Source organism: Oncorhynchus nerka, linkage group LG12, assembly GCF_034236695.1.
Source record: "Oncorhynchus nerka isolate Pitt River linkage group LG12, Oner_Uvic_2.0, whole genome shotgun sequence".
Taxonomy (NCBI): Eukaryota; Metazoa; Chordata; class Actinopteri; order Salmoniformes; family Salmonidae; genus Oncorhynchus; species Oncorhynchus nerka.
The window spans coordinates 40,921,181-40,943,452 of NC_088407.1; the positions used below are offsets into that span (position 1 = coordinate 40,921,181).

At 45.0% G+C, this 22,272-nt stretch overlaps 1 protein-coding gene across 1 annotated transcript in view; it reads left to right on the forward strand.

The window, feature by feature from the left end:
• Nucleotides 1-22,272, forward strand: part of LOC115138232 (MAM domain-containing glycosylphosphatidylinositol anchor protein 2-like) — a 223,038-nt gene that overhangs the window by 102,315 nt on the left and 98,451 nt on the right. Inside the window, exons 7-8 of the mRNA XM_029674883.2 lie at nt 7,439-7,768; nt 9,788-10,081. Coding sequence (XP_029530743.1) covers nt 7,439-7,768; nt 9,788-10,081 — 624 coding nt within the window. The remainder of the gene's footprint in view (nt 1-7,438; nt 7,769-9,787; nt 10,082-22,272) is intronic.

A 22,272-nucleotide genomic window follows, 5' to 3' on the forward strand; every position in this document is an offset into this window, starting at 1 on the left:
ATATCTTGAGAGGGGCCTTTCAGTATTTCAGTGCTTTTGAAGGCGTTCGGCAGGAGGAAAATTACTTGACTCTGTGGTTTATAACTTATTTAGCAGTCGAGGTGGCGGACAGGTAGGTAGAGCTGGGCTGGGGGTGAGCTGGGCTTGTTTGCCTCAGCAGAAAAAGGCCTGATCAATGGCCTTCTCTGGCTGTCAGTCTGGCCTAATTGATGAGTGGGCCGATATCGAAGAAACTGTCCTCATTAAAAGCAGGTGGAGGATTGTGCAAGTGCTCTCTGTGGTTATGGTATGTTTTTGGGGGTTAATGCTACAAAGAAAAGTCAATGCTCTTTCTGAACTGTATTTCTCTCACTCTCTCTGGGATCTACTGGAAGGGTTTAGGGGTTTGGGGCATTGTGGGAAGATATAGGTAGGCAAATTCTTAATTAAAGGATACACAATTCCAACTGAGGTTCCATCTGTGAAGCCTGGACTCTAGTAAGATCATATCCAAGGAAACAAACCATTTTTTGTCACTGAAAGATTGAGGTCAGCGTTAGCGCTTAAATGGCTTGATCTTAGACAACGTTTTTAGCAATTTGTTTTCTCGTTTTAGTAGCCCTTTTTAAATCGCTAGATAGAGTATGAAATCTATGACACTCAGATGAAAGCTACACCTGCACACTAAATGCATGTACCACCAAGGGAAATGGCATGTCCCTTACTGTGTAGCATCAAACAGTGCAGCGTTAGACTTCTCTCTCGAAATCATTTTTTTAAGTTACTTTCTAGAGTTAGCCCTGTTGAGATGAACAAATTGAAGTGAAATTAAACCCAGGACTTGACGGAACTCGGCTCTCTGCCTTGCAAGTTACTTTCCTAGACTATCTGTGTGAAGATTGGTCTAACCTCATCTAAAACACTGTCTCGTAAGTAGTAATGTAAAAGCTCTGTTGATAATGGCTGTATGCATGCGAAGGATTCCCAATCACCACACCTCAAAGATTTTATGTGCTCATCGAAGGAGATTCCAGCCATTCCGGCTCAATTACTCTAGGTTGCAAATTCGCCAACAAGAGGTGAACCAAGCTGACCCATTGCATGCCGTGATCTGCCTGAGCTACCGCTGCATTTATTACCAGGGGCAGAGCGAGGGTATTATTTATACAGCCTTCCCCTAATGTTGCCACTTGGCTGCCCTCCGAACCCCCTTCGCAATAGGAACTTGTTACATTTGCTGCCCTGTATGTAAATCAGCATGTTAATCAGATTTTCATCAAATTTGTTCCAAAATAATTGATTGGCTCGCAACACATCCTATTTCCATTAATGACTTGCAAGTGAGGGCTGTTGGTGAGAGTGGTGCTATAGCGGGGGACAGTTGGTCGATGGCTGGCCAAGGACCCTAGAGTGAAGATGGAGAACCAGTGCACACTGGCGGGAAGATGGGGCTATTCTGTAGAAGTTCTCAAGGGAGAGGAGAAAAAGATTGGAGAGGCAAGGGAATGACAGAGAGGAGGAAAGGGAAGGAGAGAAGATAAGGAGGAACATGAGGAGAGGGTGGAGTAGGAGGGAGAGGAGAGGGAAGGTGAGTAGAGCAGAGAAGATGGGAAGGGGAGAGGAGGAGAGCGGGAAGGGGAGAGGAGAGCAGAGCAGAATAGAGCATGGGGAAAGGAGAGGATGGCAGGGGAGAAAGGGAGAGGGGAGGAGAAGAAGAGTAGAGGAGGGGAGAGGACAGCAGAGCATCTGAAGCAGCGTGCCGATCTCTCTGAATGGTAATCACCAGTCGCACAGTGCTTTCTTTCCTGCCACAGAAACGCCTGCAGTCTACTCTGTGCTCAGCAGGTATGAGTAAAGGAGAGATGGATGGCAGGGTTACACAACTCATTCAGGGGGAGAGAGAATGCGTGTGACATAGGGACTGGCAGACGGCTTTTAAAAGGAGAATTCACAACATAGGTCGTGGATGTCTTTATCTGCAATGAAAACCACTATCATATGAGTGATGATTGATTTGATTTGAGACAATGCTCGCTAGGGTTGAATAGCGGAAACCGGTTACCGAGATTTATCGCCCAAAACCACTCCCTTTTCCAGGGATAAATAACTGCAAGAAACCGGTAAATTATAATAAATTATTTATATGAACAGCATGAAGTGAAATGGAACTGCTAAATTATATGCAATGTCTAAATCTGGCTTCTCTACGGCCTTCTCTCTGCTCTCTGCATGATGAATCATCAACGCTAAGGGTGGGGACAGACAGCCCATCTCAGTATGGAGCACAGTTCACAATGCATGTAGACCTATCATCTCATCACTGTAACTTTTTCATGTGACAGGTAGGCCTACATTTGCTCAAGCATTATAAAGGTCTGAATGTGCGTCTAATTTACACATCTCCATTTGGCTTTCGGGGGTCACCTTATTTTTTAATTGTAAAGATAAAAAACATTTTATTGCAGCTGCAGAGTTTTAAAACAGCCTATCACTCGAATATCGTTGCTTTAAATCAGTGCATGTGCGAGCACTCTCTCACATTATTTCTCTCCCTCCATCAATTCCATTCAAATTCTATCCACAATAGATAATCCTAATCAAAGATGGATATATAGGCCTATATAGATGTCCTAGCCTACCTCATTCAGGTAATACATTCTATGCAGTATTAGCCTTATATTTAATTAATGTATGATGCATTGTGCATAATAAGCTTCTAACTTGTAGCCTCTGTCTCTTGTGCAATACTTACGCACCTGTGCTCCGCTGGCCTCGCTCCTTAAAAAATGCTCCTTAGCTCTTGGAGTCCCATGCAGGAAAATCTAGACTAGACTAGAATAGCTTGCTTGCTGGACATTCTTTTTTTTTTAGCATTTCTTACACCAATAGACTATTCAAAGAGGGACGCAATCTCTTGTTTGCTGAATGTTTACAGCAGCCTATAGAACTCACGGGTAGTTTGAAAGAAGAGTGAACACGCAATGGTGGTAGGCTAGCAGTTATTTATTCAGAGCCATAACTATTCTATCCAATTCTAGTTCTATATTATTCATGCATGTCATTAGAATGATGAAGATAAGGATAACAAATCGTACTTCATTTAACTGTTGAAAGCGAGGTAGGAATAAAGCAACACTAGAGAGAAAGCTAATAACATTAGGGGAATTATTATGAAAGGCCCTATTATATTTCAAAATTAAAATTTGCTAGCCTCTATACTTGGAACTTTGTAGGCCGCATGTGCTGCACCAGAATCGCATGTTCTCTCCCTGCTTTTTCATGGTTTGAATTCCAGTCCATATAATACAGTAAGTAATACAGTCCACACACTCAAAAAGATTAGCCTGCTGGAGCATTCATTTATTTACCCAAGATAGCATCTACTAGGGCCTCCTGAGTGGCACAGTGCTCTAAGGCACTGCATCACAGTGCTAGCTGGGCCACTAGAGATCCTTGGCCGAGTCCAGACTCTGTCGCAGCCGGCCACGACCGGGAGACCCATTATTCTAGAATGGATTTTTTTTATCTCATCAATCTACACACAATACCCCATAATGACAAAGCGAAAACAGGTTTTTACAATTTTTTGCAAATGTATTAAAAATAAAAAACAGAAACCTTATTTTCATAAGTATTCGGACCCTTTGCTATGAGACTCAAAATTGAGCTCAGGTGTATCCTGTTCCCATTAATCATCCTTTAGATGTTTCTACAACTTGATTGGAGTTCACCTGTGGTAAATTCATTGATTGGACATGATTTGGAAAGGCACACACCTGTCTATATAAGATCCCACAGTTGACAGTGCATGTTAGAACATAAAACCAAGTCATGAGTTTGAAGGATTGTGTCGAGGCACAGATCTGGGGAAGGGTACCAAAAATGTCTGCAGCATTGAAAGTCCAAACGAACACAGTGGCCTCCATCGTTCTTAAATAGAAGACGTTTGGAACCACCAAGACTCTTCCTAGAGCTGGCCGCCCGGCCAAACTGAGCATCCGGGGGAGAAGGGCCTTGGTCAGGGAGGTGACCAAGAACCCGATGGTCACTCTGACAGAGCTCCAGAGTTCCTCTGTGGAGATGGGTGAACCTTCTAGAAGGACAACCATCTCTGCAGCACTCCACCAATTAGGCCTTTATGGTAGAGTGGCCAGACGGAAGCCGCTCCTCAGTAAGAGGCATCTATGCCCGCTTGGAGTTTGCCAAAAGGCACCTAAAGACTCTCAGACCATGAGAAACAAGATTCTCTGGTTTGATGAAACCAAGAATGAACGCTTTGGCCTGAATGCCAAGCATCACATCTAGAGGAAACCTGGCACCATCCATACGAGGAAGCGTGGTGGTGGCAGCATCATGCTATGGGGATGTTTTTCAGCAGCAGGGATTGGGAGACTAGTCAGGATTCAGGGAAAGGTGAATGGAGCAAAGTACAGAGAGATCCTGCTCCACAGCACTCAGGACCTCAGACTGGGGCGAAGGTTCACCTTCCAACAGGACAATGACCCTAAGCACACAGCCAAGACAACACAGGAGTGGCTTCAGGACAAGTCTCTGAATGTCCTTGAGTGGCCCAGCCAGTGCCCAGACTTGAACCCGATCGAACATATCTGGAGAGAACTGAAAATAGCTGTGCAGCGACGCTCCCCCTCCAACCTGACAGAGCTTGAAAGGATCTGCAGAGAAGACTGGGAGAAACTCCCCAAATACAGGTGTGCCAAGCTTGTAGCATCATACCCAAGCAGACATGAGGCTGTAATCGCTGCCAAAGCACTGAGTAAAGAGTCTGAATAGTTATGTATACGCATGTGATATTATATATTTTTTTTACGTATACATTTGCAAACATTTCTACAAAACTGTTTTTGCTTTGTCATTATGGGGTATTGTGTGTAAATTGATGAGGGGGGAAAATACAAGTTTCAGACAGTCAGAAAGTTGTAAAAACACTGCACAAAATATTTGCAAGTACTGTATATCGGTCACCAGTGATTTCGTCAGCTGATTTAGCGTGTTGTATCATGCCTGCTGCTAGCAAGCTGACATAGTAAAATGACCTACGTGACATTCAAGCACAAGGTGGATGTCATTTCTTACAAAATAAATATTGTTGAATGAAGCTGGCTGATTCACTTCATGTGTCCATCTTTAGTCACTTACTACTAATGTAGCCCTACTGTGTGAGTGAGTGACTTCACATTCATCATTCTAACTTGATCCCGTGGTGCAGTGGTTTTCTCAAAGTCAGTGTCTTGGAGGCATTTTATTTTCATCTTGATTAATAGGGACAATATGACGCTTCACACACACTCGCCTGGGCTATTTTCTTAGGTGCTGGCCACTATGCAACTCTGGAGAGATGGCATATGGACTTAGAACAAGCGTATAACTAAAATGTACAAGTACATTCACTGTTTGATTGTGAAAAGTCATGTTTAAAGTAATATATGTTGTTTTTGGGAGTGTGGGAACAGCTATTTTTGTATTGGAAGTTTTTCATCCCCCTTTGTATGGATCCTCTGAGTTGACGTTTTAGTTCAATTGTGGCTTTAACCTTTGAAGCTGCCTGCTCAAACATTTGAATTCAACTGAAGGCACAAATATTTTCCTGTTGTTTCAAAGTATTATATACCAAATATATAGTAAATGGAAAAGGGCCTGAGAGACTACTGGTAGATCACTTATTTACGTCATTATAAATTGGTACATTGGAAATATTTTTGCATGCTTTTAGTGTCCTGCAAATATGCATATGAACTCTTAGGTAAATGAGTAAGTGATGTTTATCAAAAACACTGTGGTAAAAAAATGTATGAGCCTCTTGTCGTGAAACATGTTTTTTATTTTACCTTTATTTAACTAGGCAAGTCAGTTAAGAACAAATTCTTATTTACAATGACGGCCTAGGAACAGTGGGTTAACTGCCTGTTCAGGGGCAGAACGACAGATTTGTACCTTGTCAGCTCGGGGGTTTGAACTTGCATCCTTCCGGTTACTAGTGCAACGCTCTAACCACTAGGCTACCCTGCCGCCCCACTAGGCTACCCTGTACCGCTGTCTTTGAGGAAAAGTGTGTGACAGTTACAATGAATTCGGAAAACAAACAACCTCAAGTAATTTGTTCATTCACTAAAATGCAACCTCTCTCAGAGATACTGGGACTTTGGCTCTTATTTTTGCGCTCTTATTAGCCGTTCCTAATAAGTTTGTCCTGACCACATAACCTGACCAGGAAAGTCTCTCGGATCTACAATAGTTACAGTGGGAAGAAAAAGTTTGTGAACCCTTTAGAAATACCTGGATTTCTGCATAAATTGGTCATAAAATATTATCTGATCTTCATCTAAGTCACAACAACAATAGACACAATAGACACAACAATAGACCAACTTAGACCACACTACCAACACTACCAACACTACTTAAACTAATAATTGCTAGTATCGCTGTGGAACATCAAGGTGCTCTTTTGCGAACTTCAGACATGCAGCAATGTTTTTTTTTGATAGCAGTGGCTTCTTCCATGGTGTCCTCCCATGAACACCATTCGTGTTTAGTGTTTTACATATTCAACAGAGATTTTAGCATCTTCCAGAGATTTCGGTAAGTCTTTAGCTGACACTAGGATTCTGCGCTGTGCTCTTACAGTCATCTTTGCAGGACGGCCACTCCAAGGGAGAGTAGCAACAGTGCTGAAATTTCTCCATATTTATAGACAATTTGTCTTACCGTGGACTGACTTTTAGAGATACTTTTGTAACCCTTTCCAGCTTTATGCAAGGCGACAATTCTTTAATCTTAGGTCTTCTGAGATCTCTTTTGTTCGAGGCATGGTTCACATCAAGGCAATGCTTCCTGTGAATAGCAAACTCAAATTTGTGAGTGTTTTTTATGGGGCAGGGCAGCTCTAACCAAAATCTCCAATCTCGTCTCATTGAGTCAACTCCAAGTTAGTTGACTCCTGACACCAATTAGCTTTTGAAGAAGTCATTAGCCTAGGGGTTCACATACTTTTCCCAACCTACACTGTGAATGTTTAAATTATGTATTCAATATAGAAAATACAATCATTTGTGTTATTCGTTTAAGCACACTGATGTGATAAAATGTGATCTGATCACATTATATGTAAAATGTATGCATAAATCCAGGAAATTCCAAAGGATTCACATACATTTTCTTGCCACTGTATAGTATACAAAGACTTTATACCCAGTGTTTTTTCTTGGTCTCTAAAAGGAGACGTGACTTCGGATTCCAGTTCTGACACCAATATTATGCTAGCTAGCTTTGGTGAGCTAGCTTTCGTTCAGCCATCTTTATTCAAAACTGTAACCTTTTGTGCCCCCCAGGTGGCAGCCATAATTATAAGTACAGTAAGGTTGGTTATTTATAGGAAAAACACGGAATCCAAATTTTTAGCATTAGTACTGATGTAGCCTATTACTCTTTCTCACCGTAGGGCTAAAGAAGGGGCGCTTCTGGATCACGCCTGACCCGTACCACAACGACGACAACATCCAAATCGGCCGTGAGGTCAAGATCTCCTGCCAGGTAGAGGCAACGCCCCCTGAGGAGCTTCTGTTCAGTTGGCTGAAGAATGGCCGGCCGCTGCGCAGCTCGGAGCGCATGGTCATCACCCACACCGACCCCGACGTCCAGCCCGGCACTACCAACCTGGACATCATTGACCTCAAGTTCACAGACTTTGGCACGTACACCTGCGTAGCGGCGCTGAAGAACGGCGGCATCCCCGAAGTCAGCATCGACGTCAATATCTCTTCGACTACAGGTGAGCAATGGACTGTACTATACTGTTGTGCTTCTAGTCGTTTAATAGGTTTGTGGCACAGTTGACTAAAGTAGCATATTGTAGGGCTCATCATTACAGGACGATATAGGTTACTGCAGGGCTCTCTAACCCTGTTCCTGGAGAGCAACAGTTCTCTAGGTTTTCGCTCTAACCCCAGTTGTATTTAACCTGATTCAGCTTATCTACCCGATAATTATTACAATCATGTGTTCTAGATTAGAGTTGGAGCAAAAATTTACAGGACAGTAGCTCTCCAGGAACAAGTTTGGAGAGCCCAGGGTTACAGGGATATAGAAAGTCATCAAGCTCTTTCAGTGTTTATGAAGGATGAGATGATGGGACAGCACCTCCACACCCCTACCTACCCCTCTTAGTAGGCAATACACAAAGTACATACTACAGTATGTGTGCTTTGATAGGACACGCCATGACTGAACGATGGCCAGACGTGGCAAAAACACAGACTTCCATTCATATACAGTCCATAATCCTTATGTGTTGGGTTTTAAAGCATTTTCGGGCCAGATTGTTGGGATCTGTCCATTCAATCAGGCATAACTCTGTCGCTAATATGCGCATTCCTACTTCCAAACCTAATGATTATTTACAGCCTGCTAGTGTAGGGTCACCTGTGTTATTTTCTCCTAATTAGCTACTCCCTCTGTAATTTTCCTTTAGTTTGTTGGCGTATGAACTGATGCAAAAGATCTTTAGATGTTTTTTCTTAAAAACAATTGATAATGAGTTAGTAATGCCGGAGCGGAAACATCAAATGTTTGATGATAAGCCCGGACATTATTATTCCTGTTGTGGGCGGGAGGATTGGTAAATTGACAATGAAACGGAAGGAAAACTTAAAAACATCAAGGAGCTGACCATTAGGATCATTGAAGTCCATTAAAACTACTTTTGTGAGTAGCTACAACTCATAAACCCAGAAATAGATGAGCCTATTTGTGCGGGAGCCTTTGTAGGACATGCTAATGTGCATCAACCTGAAATACACGCACACACACGCACACACACACACACATGCTTCCCTCTCTGGCACAGGTCTCCTTCAACTACTTACGTAAGTCTCAGGTGGTGTGTGTTCTTTCCTTCCCTCTCATCTAGCTGTCTTGATCGGTTCATCAGATTCACATTTTTAAGACCTGCATTTGCCTTGTCACCTCCAGTATATTAACCAATGGAGCAGAGAAGAAGCCTCCAACATGCATTACTAAAATCCATTTGGGCTAAGCAAAGTAAAGCCTATCCAGAATGATTGGCCTGGGTTGGGATGATAGTGTTTGCCTTTGGCAGAGAACCCCGTAGGAGAGCAGAGCTGAAAGTTCAGGGGGAGATGGCAACCCCTCAAACGCGCCAAATAAATGAGACCTGTCTGTTCATTCGTTGCCTCTCTGTTCTGTGTATTTGGCGCTATTTTGTATTCATAGCTTTTTATTTCAGTGTAGTAGTGGCGGATTGGGATTGCAGTAGCAGGGGATGAAGGATGAATTGAAACAAGGATACCACAGTCATAGCACTGTTGGGGAGAGGGGGGGGGGGGGGTGATGGGGTTCTCCAGAGGGTTGGTTGGTCAGAATGCAGAGGGCAAAAATCTAAGGGCTTCCTGAGTCCCACTGAGTGATTTGTGATATACTGTCTACCAACCTCTAATCCTGGCTGAAGAACTATAGGGTGTTCTTGCCCACCTGATTCAGCTTTTTAAGGTCTAAGTGAATTGTTGATTAGTTGAATCAAGTGTTAGTGCTGGGTTGGGATAAAACTTGGCTCTACCCCAGTAACTTTGTGTAAAGTAACATTGCGTAAACGTAACTTAAAATAGCATCACATAAAGGAACATTATGCAAAGTGACAATATGTAAAGTGACATCACATAAGGTAACATCACATAAGGTAACATCATGGAAAGCAATGTAATGCAACGAAACATCACAAAGTAGCACCACGTAAAGTTAAGTGACGTTAAGTTTCTTTCTCCATCTCTCCCAGTCCCTCCGGAGCTGACGGTGCCGCGAGGCAAGTCCCCCATGGTGGTCCAGGAGAGTGACACAGTGGACCTGCAGTGCCTGGTGTCAGGGAAGCCCAAGCCCATCATCCTCTGGTCGAGGGCCGACAAGGAGGTGCCTATGCCCGATGGCAGCCTTCAGACAGAAAGCTACGATGGTGTGCTGCGCATTGTCAATGTCTCCCGCGAGATGACTGGAACCTACCGTTGCGCCACCAGCCAGTACAACGGCTTCAACGTGAAGCCCCGGGAAGCGCTGGTGGAGCTCACCGTGCAATGTGAGTATTCTGGATATACTGTGTTTTTACAGTACACTTCTGATAAATGCAATGGGTTTGAACCATGGTGGGTTACGTTGGTTCCATGAGCTGGATAGGTCTCTGTAAGGAGGAGGTCAGGAGAGGTGGATGAACCGTGCAAAATTCAAAATTATATATTTGAATTGTGACTTGCAATCTGATTGGCACTTATCAGGAGTCGACTGTACACTGCAAGAGGTTAAGGGGTTTAAGTTAGATGTGTGGGAATTTCTTATGTTGCTATCTGTATTATATTTTGTTTGATACATCATACCTCATCAATTCAATACATCATTAATTTCAATTAGTAACAGCACATAATCTTGGTGCGTTACGCATTTCGCAAATCATCTCGCCTCTGCTAATTATTAAAACGTCTGGATTCAATTTCCCCAGGTTAAAAGGTTAATGTAACATAATCAATTCCTGATATACGTTCCACATTCAAAGTGTCATATCTCAGTGTTAATGACCATTAGCGGCCTACACTTAAGAGAAACGAGAGGCATTTTATAATTGCATAATCCATAACGTTTATTGACCTTGTACATACATGCGTAGGAGGAAATTATCTGGTGACATTATGGAGGAAGACACTATTAGAGGTCATAGAGCTTTGGTGGATGCATACCGAATGGAACCCAATTCCCAATGTAGTGCACTACTCTGGTCAAAAACATCCAGTCTAATTTATAACGTCTGTGTTACTCTTAATATCGGAGCGGAGGGAAGATGGCTTCTAGAAATGCAGAGCTGCTCAGATCGCCGCTTCTAATTTACTAGTGTCAGGCCTCTGAAAAATCTGTAATCTGTGACCTTATATCCCTCCCACCACCACGCAAAATTACATGGAGGTGGGTGAGGAACGATGAGCCGTAGGAAGTGTGCGTGTGCATGTGCGTGCTTTCGTGGATTCATGAAGGTCTGTGTGTGTTCTGAGCGTGCCTGTGTGCATTAATGGATTAATGCGGAAGTGTGTGTGTGTGTGTGTGTGTGTCACTAGGCCACACACACTATTCCACAGAAGCTCTCACTGATTCACTGGAGTGAGAACTCCCCAGGCAGCCTGGCCTCAGAGTTGTCCTTAGTGTGGCCCCAGGAGAACCGTTTGTGGACTGTGCAGAAAAAGGCGAGAAGGAGGCTTAGGGGAAAGGGGGGCTGAAGAGGAAGGAGGGCCGGGCATAGTGGGACCTAGCCATGTACAATCAGAACTACAACAATAGGGCTCTGGTCAAAAGTAGTGAATATAGGGAATAGCGTGCTATTTGGAACACAGCCTAGCTGCAGCATTGGGATGCAGATGCCACTCTCTCTCTCTTCCCGTTCCTGCTCTCTCTGGATGAGTGCACTAAACAGTGTATTGACACAGATAAGGAGGTGTAGGACATGACAGTTGTCTGTTACTGTACGCAGTGCTATGCACACCTAGGAATTGCAGGAGCTCTGCTATAAAACAGGAGTGGCAAACAACAGTAACAACCGGGGCCATGGGATTGAAGGTGGGATTTTCTTTGGCTCATGGTGTCGGTGTAAATATGACAGCGTAAATGCTGGTTATATGCTTGATTAAAATTCAAATGGGCAATCTGCAATTGCTACACACATTTTGACTTTTAAATCCATTTTATATATGTATATTTAAGTGGGAAGTTTACATACACTTAGGTTGGAGTCATTAAAAATAGTTTTTCAACCACTCCACAAATTTCTTGTTAACAAACTATAGTTTTGGCAAGTTGGTTAGGACATCCACTTTGTGCATGACACAAGTAATTTTTCCAAAAACTGTTTACAGACAGATTATTTAACTTATAATTCACTGTATCACAATTCCAGGGGGTCAGAAGTTTACATACACTAAGTTGACTGTGCCTTTAAACAGCTTTAGATGCTTCTGATAGGCTACTTTTTTAATTGTTTTATTTGACCTTTATTTAACTAGGCTAGTCAGTTAAGAACACATTTTCAATGATGGTCTAGGAACAGTGGGTTAACTGCCTTGATCAGGGGCAGAACGGCAGATGTTTACTTTGTCAGCTCAGGGATTCAATCTTGCAACCTTTCGGTTACTAGTCCAATGCTCTGACCACTAGGCTACCTGCCGCCCCAAATGACATAATTTGAGTCAATTAGAGGTGTACATGTGGATTTATTTCAAGGCCTACCTTCAAACTCAGTGCCTCTTTGCTTGACATCATGGGAAATCAAAAGAAATCAGCCAAGTCATTAGAAAAATAATTGTAGACCTCCACAAGTCTGGGTCATCCTTGGGAGCAATTTCCAAATGCCTGAAGGTACCAATAGTATGCAATAGTATGCAAGTTTAAACACCATGGGACCACGCAGCCGTCATTCCGCTCAGGAAGGAGACGCGTTCTGTGAACGTACTTTGGTGCGAAAAGTGCAAATCAATCCCAGAACAACTTCAAAGGACCTTGTGAAGATGCTGGAGGAAACAGGTACAAAATCTGTATCCACAGTAAAACGAGTCCTATGTCGACATAACCTGAAAGACCTCTCAGAAGTCACTGCTCCAAAACCACCATAAAAAAAGCCAGACTACGGTTTGCAACTGCACATGGGGACAATGATCGTGCTTTTTGGAGAAATGTCCTATGGTCTGATGAGACAATAATTAAACATTTTGGCCATAATGACCATCGTTATGTTTGGAGGTAAAAGGGGGAGGCTTGCAAGCCAAAGAACAGCATCCCAACCATGAAGCACGGGGGTGGCAGCATCATGTTGTGGGGGTGCTTTGCTGCAGGAGGGACTGGTGCACTTCACAAAATAAATGGCATCATGAGGACGGAAAATTATGTGGATATTGTGGCAGACCAGGGGGTTGGGTCAAAACGTTTACACAGATCAGACACGGACAGAGTAGGATTAGCTCAGCTTCTAAGGTGTTTATTAAAATAATAGTCCAAAAGAAAAGAATTACGTCTCCCCCAAGAGACCCTCTCTGGGATACCATCTTCTGGTTTTCGGGTCTTGCTGTATCCTGTGGGGATCAAAAACTGAACTCCCTCCTGTTACCTCTGGTACCATCCCCAACTATACGGGAGTCCTTTCCTCCCCCAATCTCTCCCTTGTGTGCTGCCCTTCTGGCAGCTTTATGGTACAGCTGGTGAGCAATCAGCCCTTGATTACTCACCAATCCCTAATCAGCCCAATTAGTCCTGGCTGGAGAGCCCGTCAAGACCTGGCATGTCCAGCAGATGGAGCCATTGCCTCGTGATGTATACTCCATCTGTCACCAGGCCTCGTCGAGTCTCCCCCTGGGGGCTGACCTATTGTACCCCCCTTAGTCCCCTCCCCGACAGAGCTATGATCAGTGCAACGTATGTCTCCCTTCTCGATAGGGCATCCGTGTTTCCATGCTTCGCCCCTGACCTGTGCACAACAGAAAAAGTCAAGCGTTGAAGGGACCACCTGGTGACCCGATCGTTTGTATCTCTTTCCCTGGCCATCCAGACCGTGACCATGGTGAAAGTGGGTACCTAATCGGTAATACTTGAGTATCTAATGCCCATTCCCACTAGACACTCTTTCTCAACAATAGAGTATTTTTTCTCTCTGGGTATCAGCTTTCGGCTGATGTACATGATGGGGTGCTCCTCCCCATCGTGTATCTGGGACCGAACGGACCCTAGTCCCGTGTCACATGCATCCGTCTGAACCAACATTAGCACCTGGAAATCGGGCGTTACGAGAATCGGATGGGAGCACAGCACTTCCTTCAGGCGGCTGAACGCCGCTTCTGTCTCGTCCGTCCATTTCACTGTTTTCGGGTGGCGGCCCTGGTTAGATCGGTAAGGGGGTAAGCTATAGGGGTAAGCTAAGTTGGGGATAAACCGGCTATAGTATCCTGCCAGTCCCAGGAAGGACTTGACCTGGGTCTTGGTGCGTGGAACAGGCCAGTCATGTACCACGTGAACCTTCCTCTCCTGGGGCTTTCAAATACCCCAGGTACTCCACCACCTCAAACCCTAGTTTGCATTTCTTGGGGTTCGCGGTCAACCCGGGCTTGTCTGAGCGCGTCCAGCACTGCCTGGAGGCCTGTCAGGTGCTTTTCCCAACATTGGCTGTGCATGATGATGTGGTCGAAGTACTTCAGTCGCTGGAATGTGGCGGGGCTCCGTGCAGACTGAACGGGAGCACTCGGTACTGATACAATCCGTCTGGTGTCAAAAACACCGTCTTCTCCCGGGAGGAGGCTTCCAACGGTACCTGCCAATATCCTCTGGTCAGGTCAACGGTGCTGATGTACCGGGTCTTTCCCAATCGGTCGATGAGCTCATCCACCCTCGGCATGGGGTAGGCGTCAAACAAGCTAATGTCGTTCACACCCTGGAAATCAATACAGAAGTGCAGGCTACCGTCCGATTTGGGCACCAACACGATGGGGCTGCACCATGCACTGTGAGACTCTTCAACGACCCCCATCCTCAGCATAGCCTCCACTTCCTGTTTCACGGCTTTCCTTCGGGCCTCCGGAATCTGATATGGCCTCTTTCGTACCGTTTCCCCGGGCAGGGTATGGGTGTGGTGTTCAATGTGTGTCGTGCGGCCCTGCTTCTCGGAGTACACCGCCGTGTTCCGATCAACGAGCTCCCTGAGCTCTTGGTTCTGGGCCGGGTCGAGGTCCTCATTGCTCGGGACCACAACTTGTACCATTGGTGTCCTTGGTGCCGACCATAACACGCCAAGGCTGTCCTCTCGTGCCATTTCTTCAACAGGTTCACGTGGTAAATCTTTTGGGGTTTCCGTCTCCCGGGATGCGGTACGGGGTAATTGACAGGTCCCAGCTTCTCAAACACCTCGTAGGGCCCGTTCCATGTTGTCAGAAGCTTACTTTTGACCATGGGGATTAAGAACAACACCCTGTCTCCCACCTGGAATTCTCAGGGCTGGGCTCCCCGATTGTAGACCTGGGCTTGGGTGCGTTGGGCCTTCTCCATATGTTCCTCATGTCATCCGCTCCCTCATCGTCTCCACATGCTCTACCACGCTGCGTAAGGGGGTCGGTTGGGCTTCCCACACCTCCTTGGCGAGGTCCAGTAGGCCGCGTGGTATCCTGCCGTAGAGGAGTTCGAAAGGGGGAAACCCAGTGGAGGACTGGGGTACTTCTCGGATTGAGAACATTAGGTGGGGTAGCTGTTGTCTTTAGGCCATTTTACCACAACTTTGGATGTATGCTTGGGGTCATTGTCCATTTGGAAGAGCCATTTGCGACCAAGCTCTAAGTTGCCTTGAGATGTTTTTTTTATATATATAATTATTTATTACAAAAAAACACAAGGAAGGGGCAACAGGAATTAGAACATGAACATTAGAACATGAAGGACAAACAATACAGCATCAAGACACTATCAAACATGTATCAGTCTTTCTGCAACAGAGCCATCCTTATGTGTGAGGGTGCGTGTGCATGATAGTGATATAAAATATGTCAGTTTCCTTTTTCATGATCACAATCTTGTGAAGCCTAAACCCTGCAAGACCCCCCCCCCCCCCACACACACACAGTTCCCCAATAGCTGTCCCTTAACCATTCGAGACCCCCCCCCGGAAGAAAAAAAATAATAATAATATTAATTCCATTCCCCACCCCCATGAACCCCCCTAATGCACCAACAACCAAGAGAATGAACTAAAGAGAAAAAAGGAAAAGACAGAAGAAAACAGCAAACAACAATGCAAAAAAATACAAAAAATAATATGTTTAAAACAAAGGACATCAAGGACAACTGAAATCATAATAGCAATGCATACATTATATGTTTGTGTGCATGTCTGGCACTATTATGTATGTGTGTGTTCTTGTATGTGTTTATTTGAATGCGAGTGTGTGTATATGCATGTGTACAAACACCTGCACGGCATCAGCCTCAGGCAAACCGGCATTAGTTGTAAAACACTGCCACTTAGAGTCATTCAAATGTACATTATTATGTTTTATTTTGACCATCATTCTCTCACACACAGCAACTCCAATTCCACATACCAACCTCAGCTTCCTCAGCCCATCCCATCTATCTCTGCTGGCCACCCACTTCGTGTTTCTACGCAACACATATCTTTCAACTCTGCTATGAAGTTTAACGTGCAATTTCAATCTATCTAATCGAATAGATTTTCAAACATCTTTCCCATTAATACAGGTATTTTATCAACCAGCACATTTGAGTTCAGCCATAATATTTGTTGTAACATTTGTTCTATCTTTTCAGGGGGATGAAATTGAAATTGTAGCCAGCTCTGCAATGCTTGTTTGAAAAAAGCAGATACTTTGAAAAAAAGATAATTTTCAATTAACAAAAATGAGACATGGCAATCTGCACAAAGGCAAAAAGGCCATTTTTAAACAATGGATGAGCTTTTCTTATTAATCCACTTGAGAACCAGTTAGGGTTCAAATTAAACTTTTGATTGAGTGAAGCTTTTAGAGAGAGGTTTAGTGCTTTTATATTTAATAATCTCAACCCACCCGATTCATATTCATTATATAGATAGGCTCGTTTTATTTTGTCTGGTTTAGCGTCCCAGATAAAGCAAAATATTTTTTGATCATATGATTTGAAAAACGAATCATCAGGAGTAGTCAGTGCCATAAGTAAGTGAGTAAACTGAGATATGACTAAGGACTTAATCAGGGTAATTTTTCCATAAATAGACAGGTATTTACCTCTCCAAGGTTGCGGGATCTTGTCTATTTTTACAAGTTTTCTATTGAAATTCATTGTGGAGAGCTTATTTATATCTTTTGTGATATGAATACCGAGTATGTCTACTTCACCATCAGCCCATTTTATAGGCAAACTGCAGGGTAATGTAAAAGTTGTATTTTTTAAGGATCCAATAGGTAATATTGTACACTTATCATAATTAGGTTTTAGTTCAGAGAGTACAGAAAAGTTATCTAGATCTTTAATGAGACATTGCGGGGATCTAGCTTGCGGACTTAACATAAAACTTGAGTCATCGGCATACATGGACACCTTTGTTTTTAAGCCTTGGATTTATAATCCTCTAATGTTGTTATTGGATCTGATTTGAAGCATTTCGATGGCCATAACAAGTAGATATGGTGACAGTGTACACCCTTGTTTAACTCCTCTTGACAATTCAAAACTCTCTGAGAAGTAGCCGTTATTTACTATTTTACACCTGGGGTTGCTATACATTATTTTTACCCATTTTATAAGAGAATTACCGAAATTGAAAAAATCCAGCCATTTATAAATAAAATCCAGTCTTACTTTTTCAAATGCCTTTTCAAAATCTGTTATGAATACCATTCCTGGCTTCTTATATGTTTCATGAGGTTCTATTATTTTTGAACAACACCTGGTAAAACCTTTTTAGTTCTGAGTGCTATGCATTTTGCTAGTATTTTTGCATCACAACATTGAAGTTTAAGGGGCCTCCAGTTTTTTTTAGATAGACGGGGTCTTTATATTTGCCATCTGGGTCTTGTTTTAATAATAGAGAAATCATACCTTCCTGCTGAGTACTTGGCAGACTACCATTTCTATAGGAGTATTTAAAACAATCTAACAATGGAGCTTTTAGTATATCAAAAAATACTTGATATACCTCTACCGGTATGCCATCAAGCCCTGGGGTTTTTCCAGACTGAAATGATTTAATAACCTCAAAGTTATTCCTCTGTAATTTGGCCTTCGCACTGATCTTTCTGTACATTTGTTAATTTTCAATTTTTTATAATATTTGCAAATAAATTTTGTTAGCGTTCCTGTATTGGAGATTCAGGAAGACTTTTCTCCATATTCCATCCAGTTTGCTTTATTTTTGTAATAGATTACATTAGATCGTTCTTGAATAAGTTCCTCAAGTTCTTTTTGTTTTTCCTCTAACTTATTTTGTATCTCTGTGGTATCGTTTTTATTTTACTGTCTTGTTTCTTTAGCCAGAAACAGCTTTTTTTTTTTTTAAATTATTGATGCATATTGAATTGAATGACCTCTGAAGGTACATTTAAAGGTATCTAAAACAATAAGGGGTTTTGCTGAACCTATATTATACTGGAAAAATATTTTTAAATTATTTTGTCTTAGTTAAAAATAAATTGTCCTCCAGTAAACTTTGATTAAATTTCCAACATCCCCGTCCATGTGGAAAATCTATAAGAGTTATGTTGTCAAAGGGTGTACTAGAGGCGAGGTCAGGTGCAGGAGAGCAGAGTAATGATAACAGGCGCACATTTATTTTTCGTTCCAAAACGAGAGCACTACATAAATAAAACGTGCTCAAAACACGGAAAATAACAAAAGTAAGGCGCGTAACAATACACCACAATAACATGAAACAATTACACAAATGCATGATGGGAAACAGAGGGTTAAATACAAGTACATTGATTGGGGAAATGAAAACCAGGTGTGTATGAAACAAGACAAGACCAATGGACATATGAAAAATTAAGCGGCGATGGCTAGAAAGCCGGTGACGTCGATCGCCGAATGCCGCCCGAACAAGGAGAGGAGCCGACTTTGGCGGAAGTCGTGACAGTACCCCCCTTGACGCGCGGCTCCAGCGGCGTGCCGACACCTGCCTCGAGGATGACCCAGAGGACGAGGCGCAGGGTGATCCGGCTGGCGACGGTGAAACTCCCGCAGCAGTTCAGGATCCAGAACATCTGCACCTCTCCTCCGGCCCGTACCCCTCCCACTCCACGAGCTACTGAAGGCCCCCCACCCGACACCTCGAATCCAGGATGGAACGAACAATGTACGCTCGATGTCCGATCGAGGGGGCGGAGGGACCTCCCGCACCTCAGATTCCTGGAGCAGACCAGCCACCACCGGCCTGAGGACAGTAATCAGAGGGATGCTGTAATCTATAACATACCTTGTTCACCCTCCTCAGGACTTGTGTCCCCACAAACCGGGGACTCAGCTTCCGGCAGGGCAGGCGGAGGGGCAGGTTACGGATCGAGAGCCAGACCCTGCGGTGACGGTCCGCTCTGGTTTTCTAGTGACATGCGGCTCACTGGAGATGGACACGGGCGGCCTCCCATGTCTCCTCCGTGCGCGTAAACCAGTTGTCCACCGCAGGAGTTTCAGTCTAACCCTGATACCACGGTGCCAGAACCGGCTGGTACCCCAATACGCACTGAAAGGGCGAAGCGAGTTCTCTCTCACGGGAGAGGTTAGTGGAGGAGTGGCAAAATGAGTTCTGTGCCATCTCGGCCCAAGGCACGAGCGCTGCCCACTCCCCCTGCCGGTCCTGGCAATAGGACCGCAGAAACCTGCCCACATCCAGGATGACTGCGTGAAAACCTGAGGTAAGGCTGATCGAGACCCCCAGACGTTCCATAAACGCCTTCCAAACTCTCGACGTGAACTGGGGACCCCGATCCAACACTATATCCTCAGGCACCCCGTAGTGCCGGAAGATGTGAGTAAACAGGGTTTCCGCAGTCTGTAGGGCCATAGGAAGACCGGACAGAGGGAGGAGACGACAGGACATAGAAAAACAATCCACAACGACCAGGATCATAGTGTTTCCCTGTGAAAGAGGAAGATTTGTTAGGAAATCCACTGACAGATGTGACCAAGGTTGTTGTGGAACGGGCAAGGGATGTAACTTACCCTTGGGCAGGTGTCTCGGAGCCTTACACTGGGCACACACCGAGCAGGAGGAGACATAAACCCTCACGTCCTTAGCCAAAGTGGGCCACCAGTACTTCCCAGTCAGACAGCGCGCTGTCCGACCAATCCCCGGATGACCAGAGGGAGACGTGTGGGCCCAATAGATCAACTGGTCACGGACAGCAGACGGAACGGAACGTACATACGCCCAACGGGACACTGGAGGGAAGCAGGCTCTGTACGCAACGCCTGCTCAATGTCCGCATCCAGCTCCCACACGACCGGCGCTACCAGGCAGGAGGCCGGGAGTATGGGAGTCTGATCCATGGGCCGCTCCTCTGTGTCATACAGTCGGGACAGTGCGTCTGCCTTCTGATTCTGGGATCCTAGTCTGTAGGAGAGGGTAAACACAAAACGGTTAAAGAACATGGCCCACCTTGCCTGACGAGGATTCAGTCTCCTCGCTGCCCGGATGTACTCCATCCTTTGGTGGTCAGTCCAGATGAGTAAAGGATGTTTAGCCCCCTCAAGCCAATGTCTCCACGCCTTCAACTCTTTAACCACAGGCAACAACTCCCGGTCCCCCACATCATAGTTACGCTCCGCTGGGCTGAGCTTCTTCAAGAAGAAAGCACATGGGGCGGAGTTTCGGTGGCGTGCCCTAACGCTGTGAGAGCACGGCTCCTATCCCAGCCCCGGATGCATCCACCTCCACTATTAATGCCAAAGAGGGATCCGGATGGGCCAGCACGGGAGCCGAAGTAAACAGAGCTCTTAAGCTCAAAAGCCCTTTCCGCCTCAGCCGACCACTGCAAGCTTACAGGACCCACCTTCAGCAGTGAGGTAATGAGCGCAGCAACCTGGCCAAAACCCTGGATAAATCTCCGGTAGTAATTGGCAAACCCTAAAAATCGCTGCACCTCCTTTACCGTGGTGGTAGTCGGCCAATTGCGCACGGCTGCAATGCGATCACTCTCCATCTCCACCCATGATGTGCAATTGCAATACCCTAAGAAGGAGGCAGCCTGCTAAAAGAACAGGCATTTCTCAGCCTTGACAAACAGGTCATGCTCCAACAGTCGTCCAAGTACCTTGCGCACCAAGGACACATGCTCGGCGCTGTAGCGGAGTATATCAGAATGTCATCGATATACACCACTACACCCTGCCCGTGCAGGTCCCTGAAAATATTGTCTACAAAGGATTGGAAAACCGATGGCGCATTCATCAACCCGTACGGCATGACGAGGTACCCATAATGCCCTGTGGTGGTACTGAACGCTGTCTTCCACTCGCCTCCCTCCCGGATATGCACCAGGTTATACGCACTCCTGAGATCCAGTTTCGTGAAGAAGCGCGCCCCATGCATTGACTCAATCGCCGTGTAACTCACCATGATTTGATTGATACCTCTATAGTCAATGCACGGGCGTAAACCTCCATCCTTCTTCTTCACAAAAAAGAAACTTGAGGAGGCGGGTGAAGTAGAGGGCCAAATGTACCCCTGACGCAGAGATTCAGAGACATATGTATCCATATTCACCGTCTTCGCTTGCGAAAGGGGATACACATGACTCCTGGGAAGCTCAGCATCTGCCAGGAGATTTATCGCACAAATCCCCGTCGATGAGGTGGTAATTGAGTCGCCATCTTTTTACAGAAGGCGAGAGCCAAATCGGCATAGTCTGGGGGGGATGTGCACGGTGGAGACCTGGTCTGGACTTTCCACCTTGGTAGCACCAACAGAAACCCCTACACACCTCCCTGAGCACTCTCGCGTCCACCCCGTGAAAGCCCTCTGTTGCCAGGAAATAGTGGGTTTATGCAGCGCAAACTAGGGAAGGCCGAGTACCACAGGAAACGCAGGAGAGTCAATGAGGAAGAGACTGATTCTCTCCTCATGGCTCCCCTGCATAACCATGGCCAAGGAGATGGTGGCCTCCCTGATTAGCCCGGACCCTAATGGTCGACTATCTAGAGCGTGTACCGGGAAGGGTCTAACTATAGGAAAAATGGGGATCCCTAACCTAATGTCTAATGCTCTGTCGATAAAATTCCCAGGTGCGCCTGAATCGATGAGTGCCTTATGCTGGGAATGTGGGGAAAACTTGGAGACAGCCAAGTTGGAGACAACCCTGGTTGTGCTGGTCGAGGCACTGGAGAGACTTCCTGTCTCTCCCAGCGGTCCATGGTCTGGACAACGCGATCCATCATGGCCCCTAAGATGATATAACATGGCCGAATGTTCCTGGACGCGCTCCTCAACTCCTCTAACCGGGGTACCTGCTCCTGCTGACTCCATTGGAGGTGTGTAATTCTGTCAAGGTGTGTACTAGAGGCAAGGTCAGTTGCAGGAGAGCAGAGTAATGATAACAGGCACACTTTTTTTCCGTTCCAAAACAAGAGCACTACATAAATAAAACGCGCTCAAAACACGGAACATAACAAAAGGCGTGTAACAAAACACCACAATAACATGAAACAATTACACGCAAATACATGATGGGAAAACGAAGGGTTAAATACAAGTAGATTGATTGGGGAAATGAA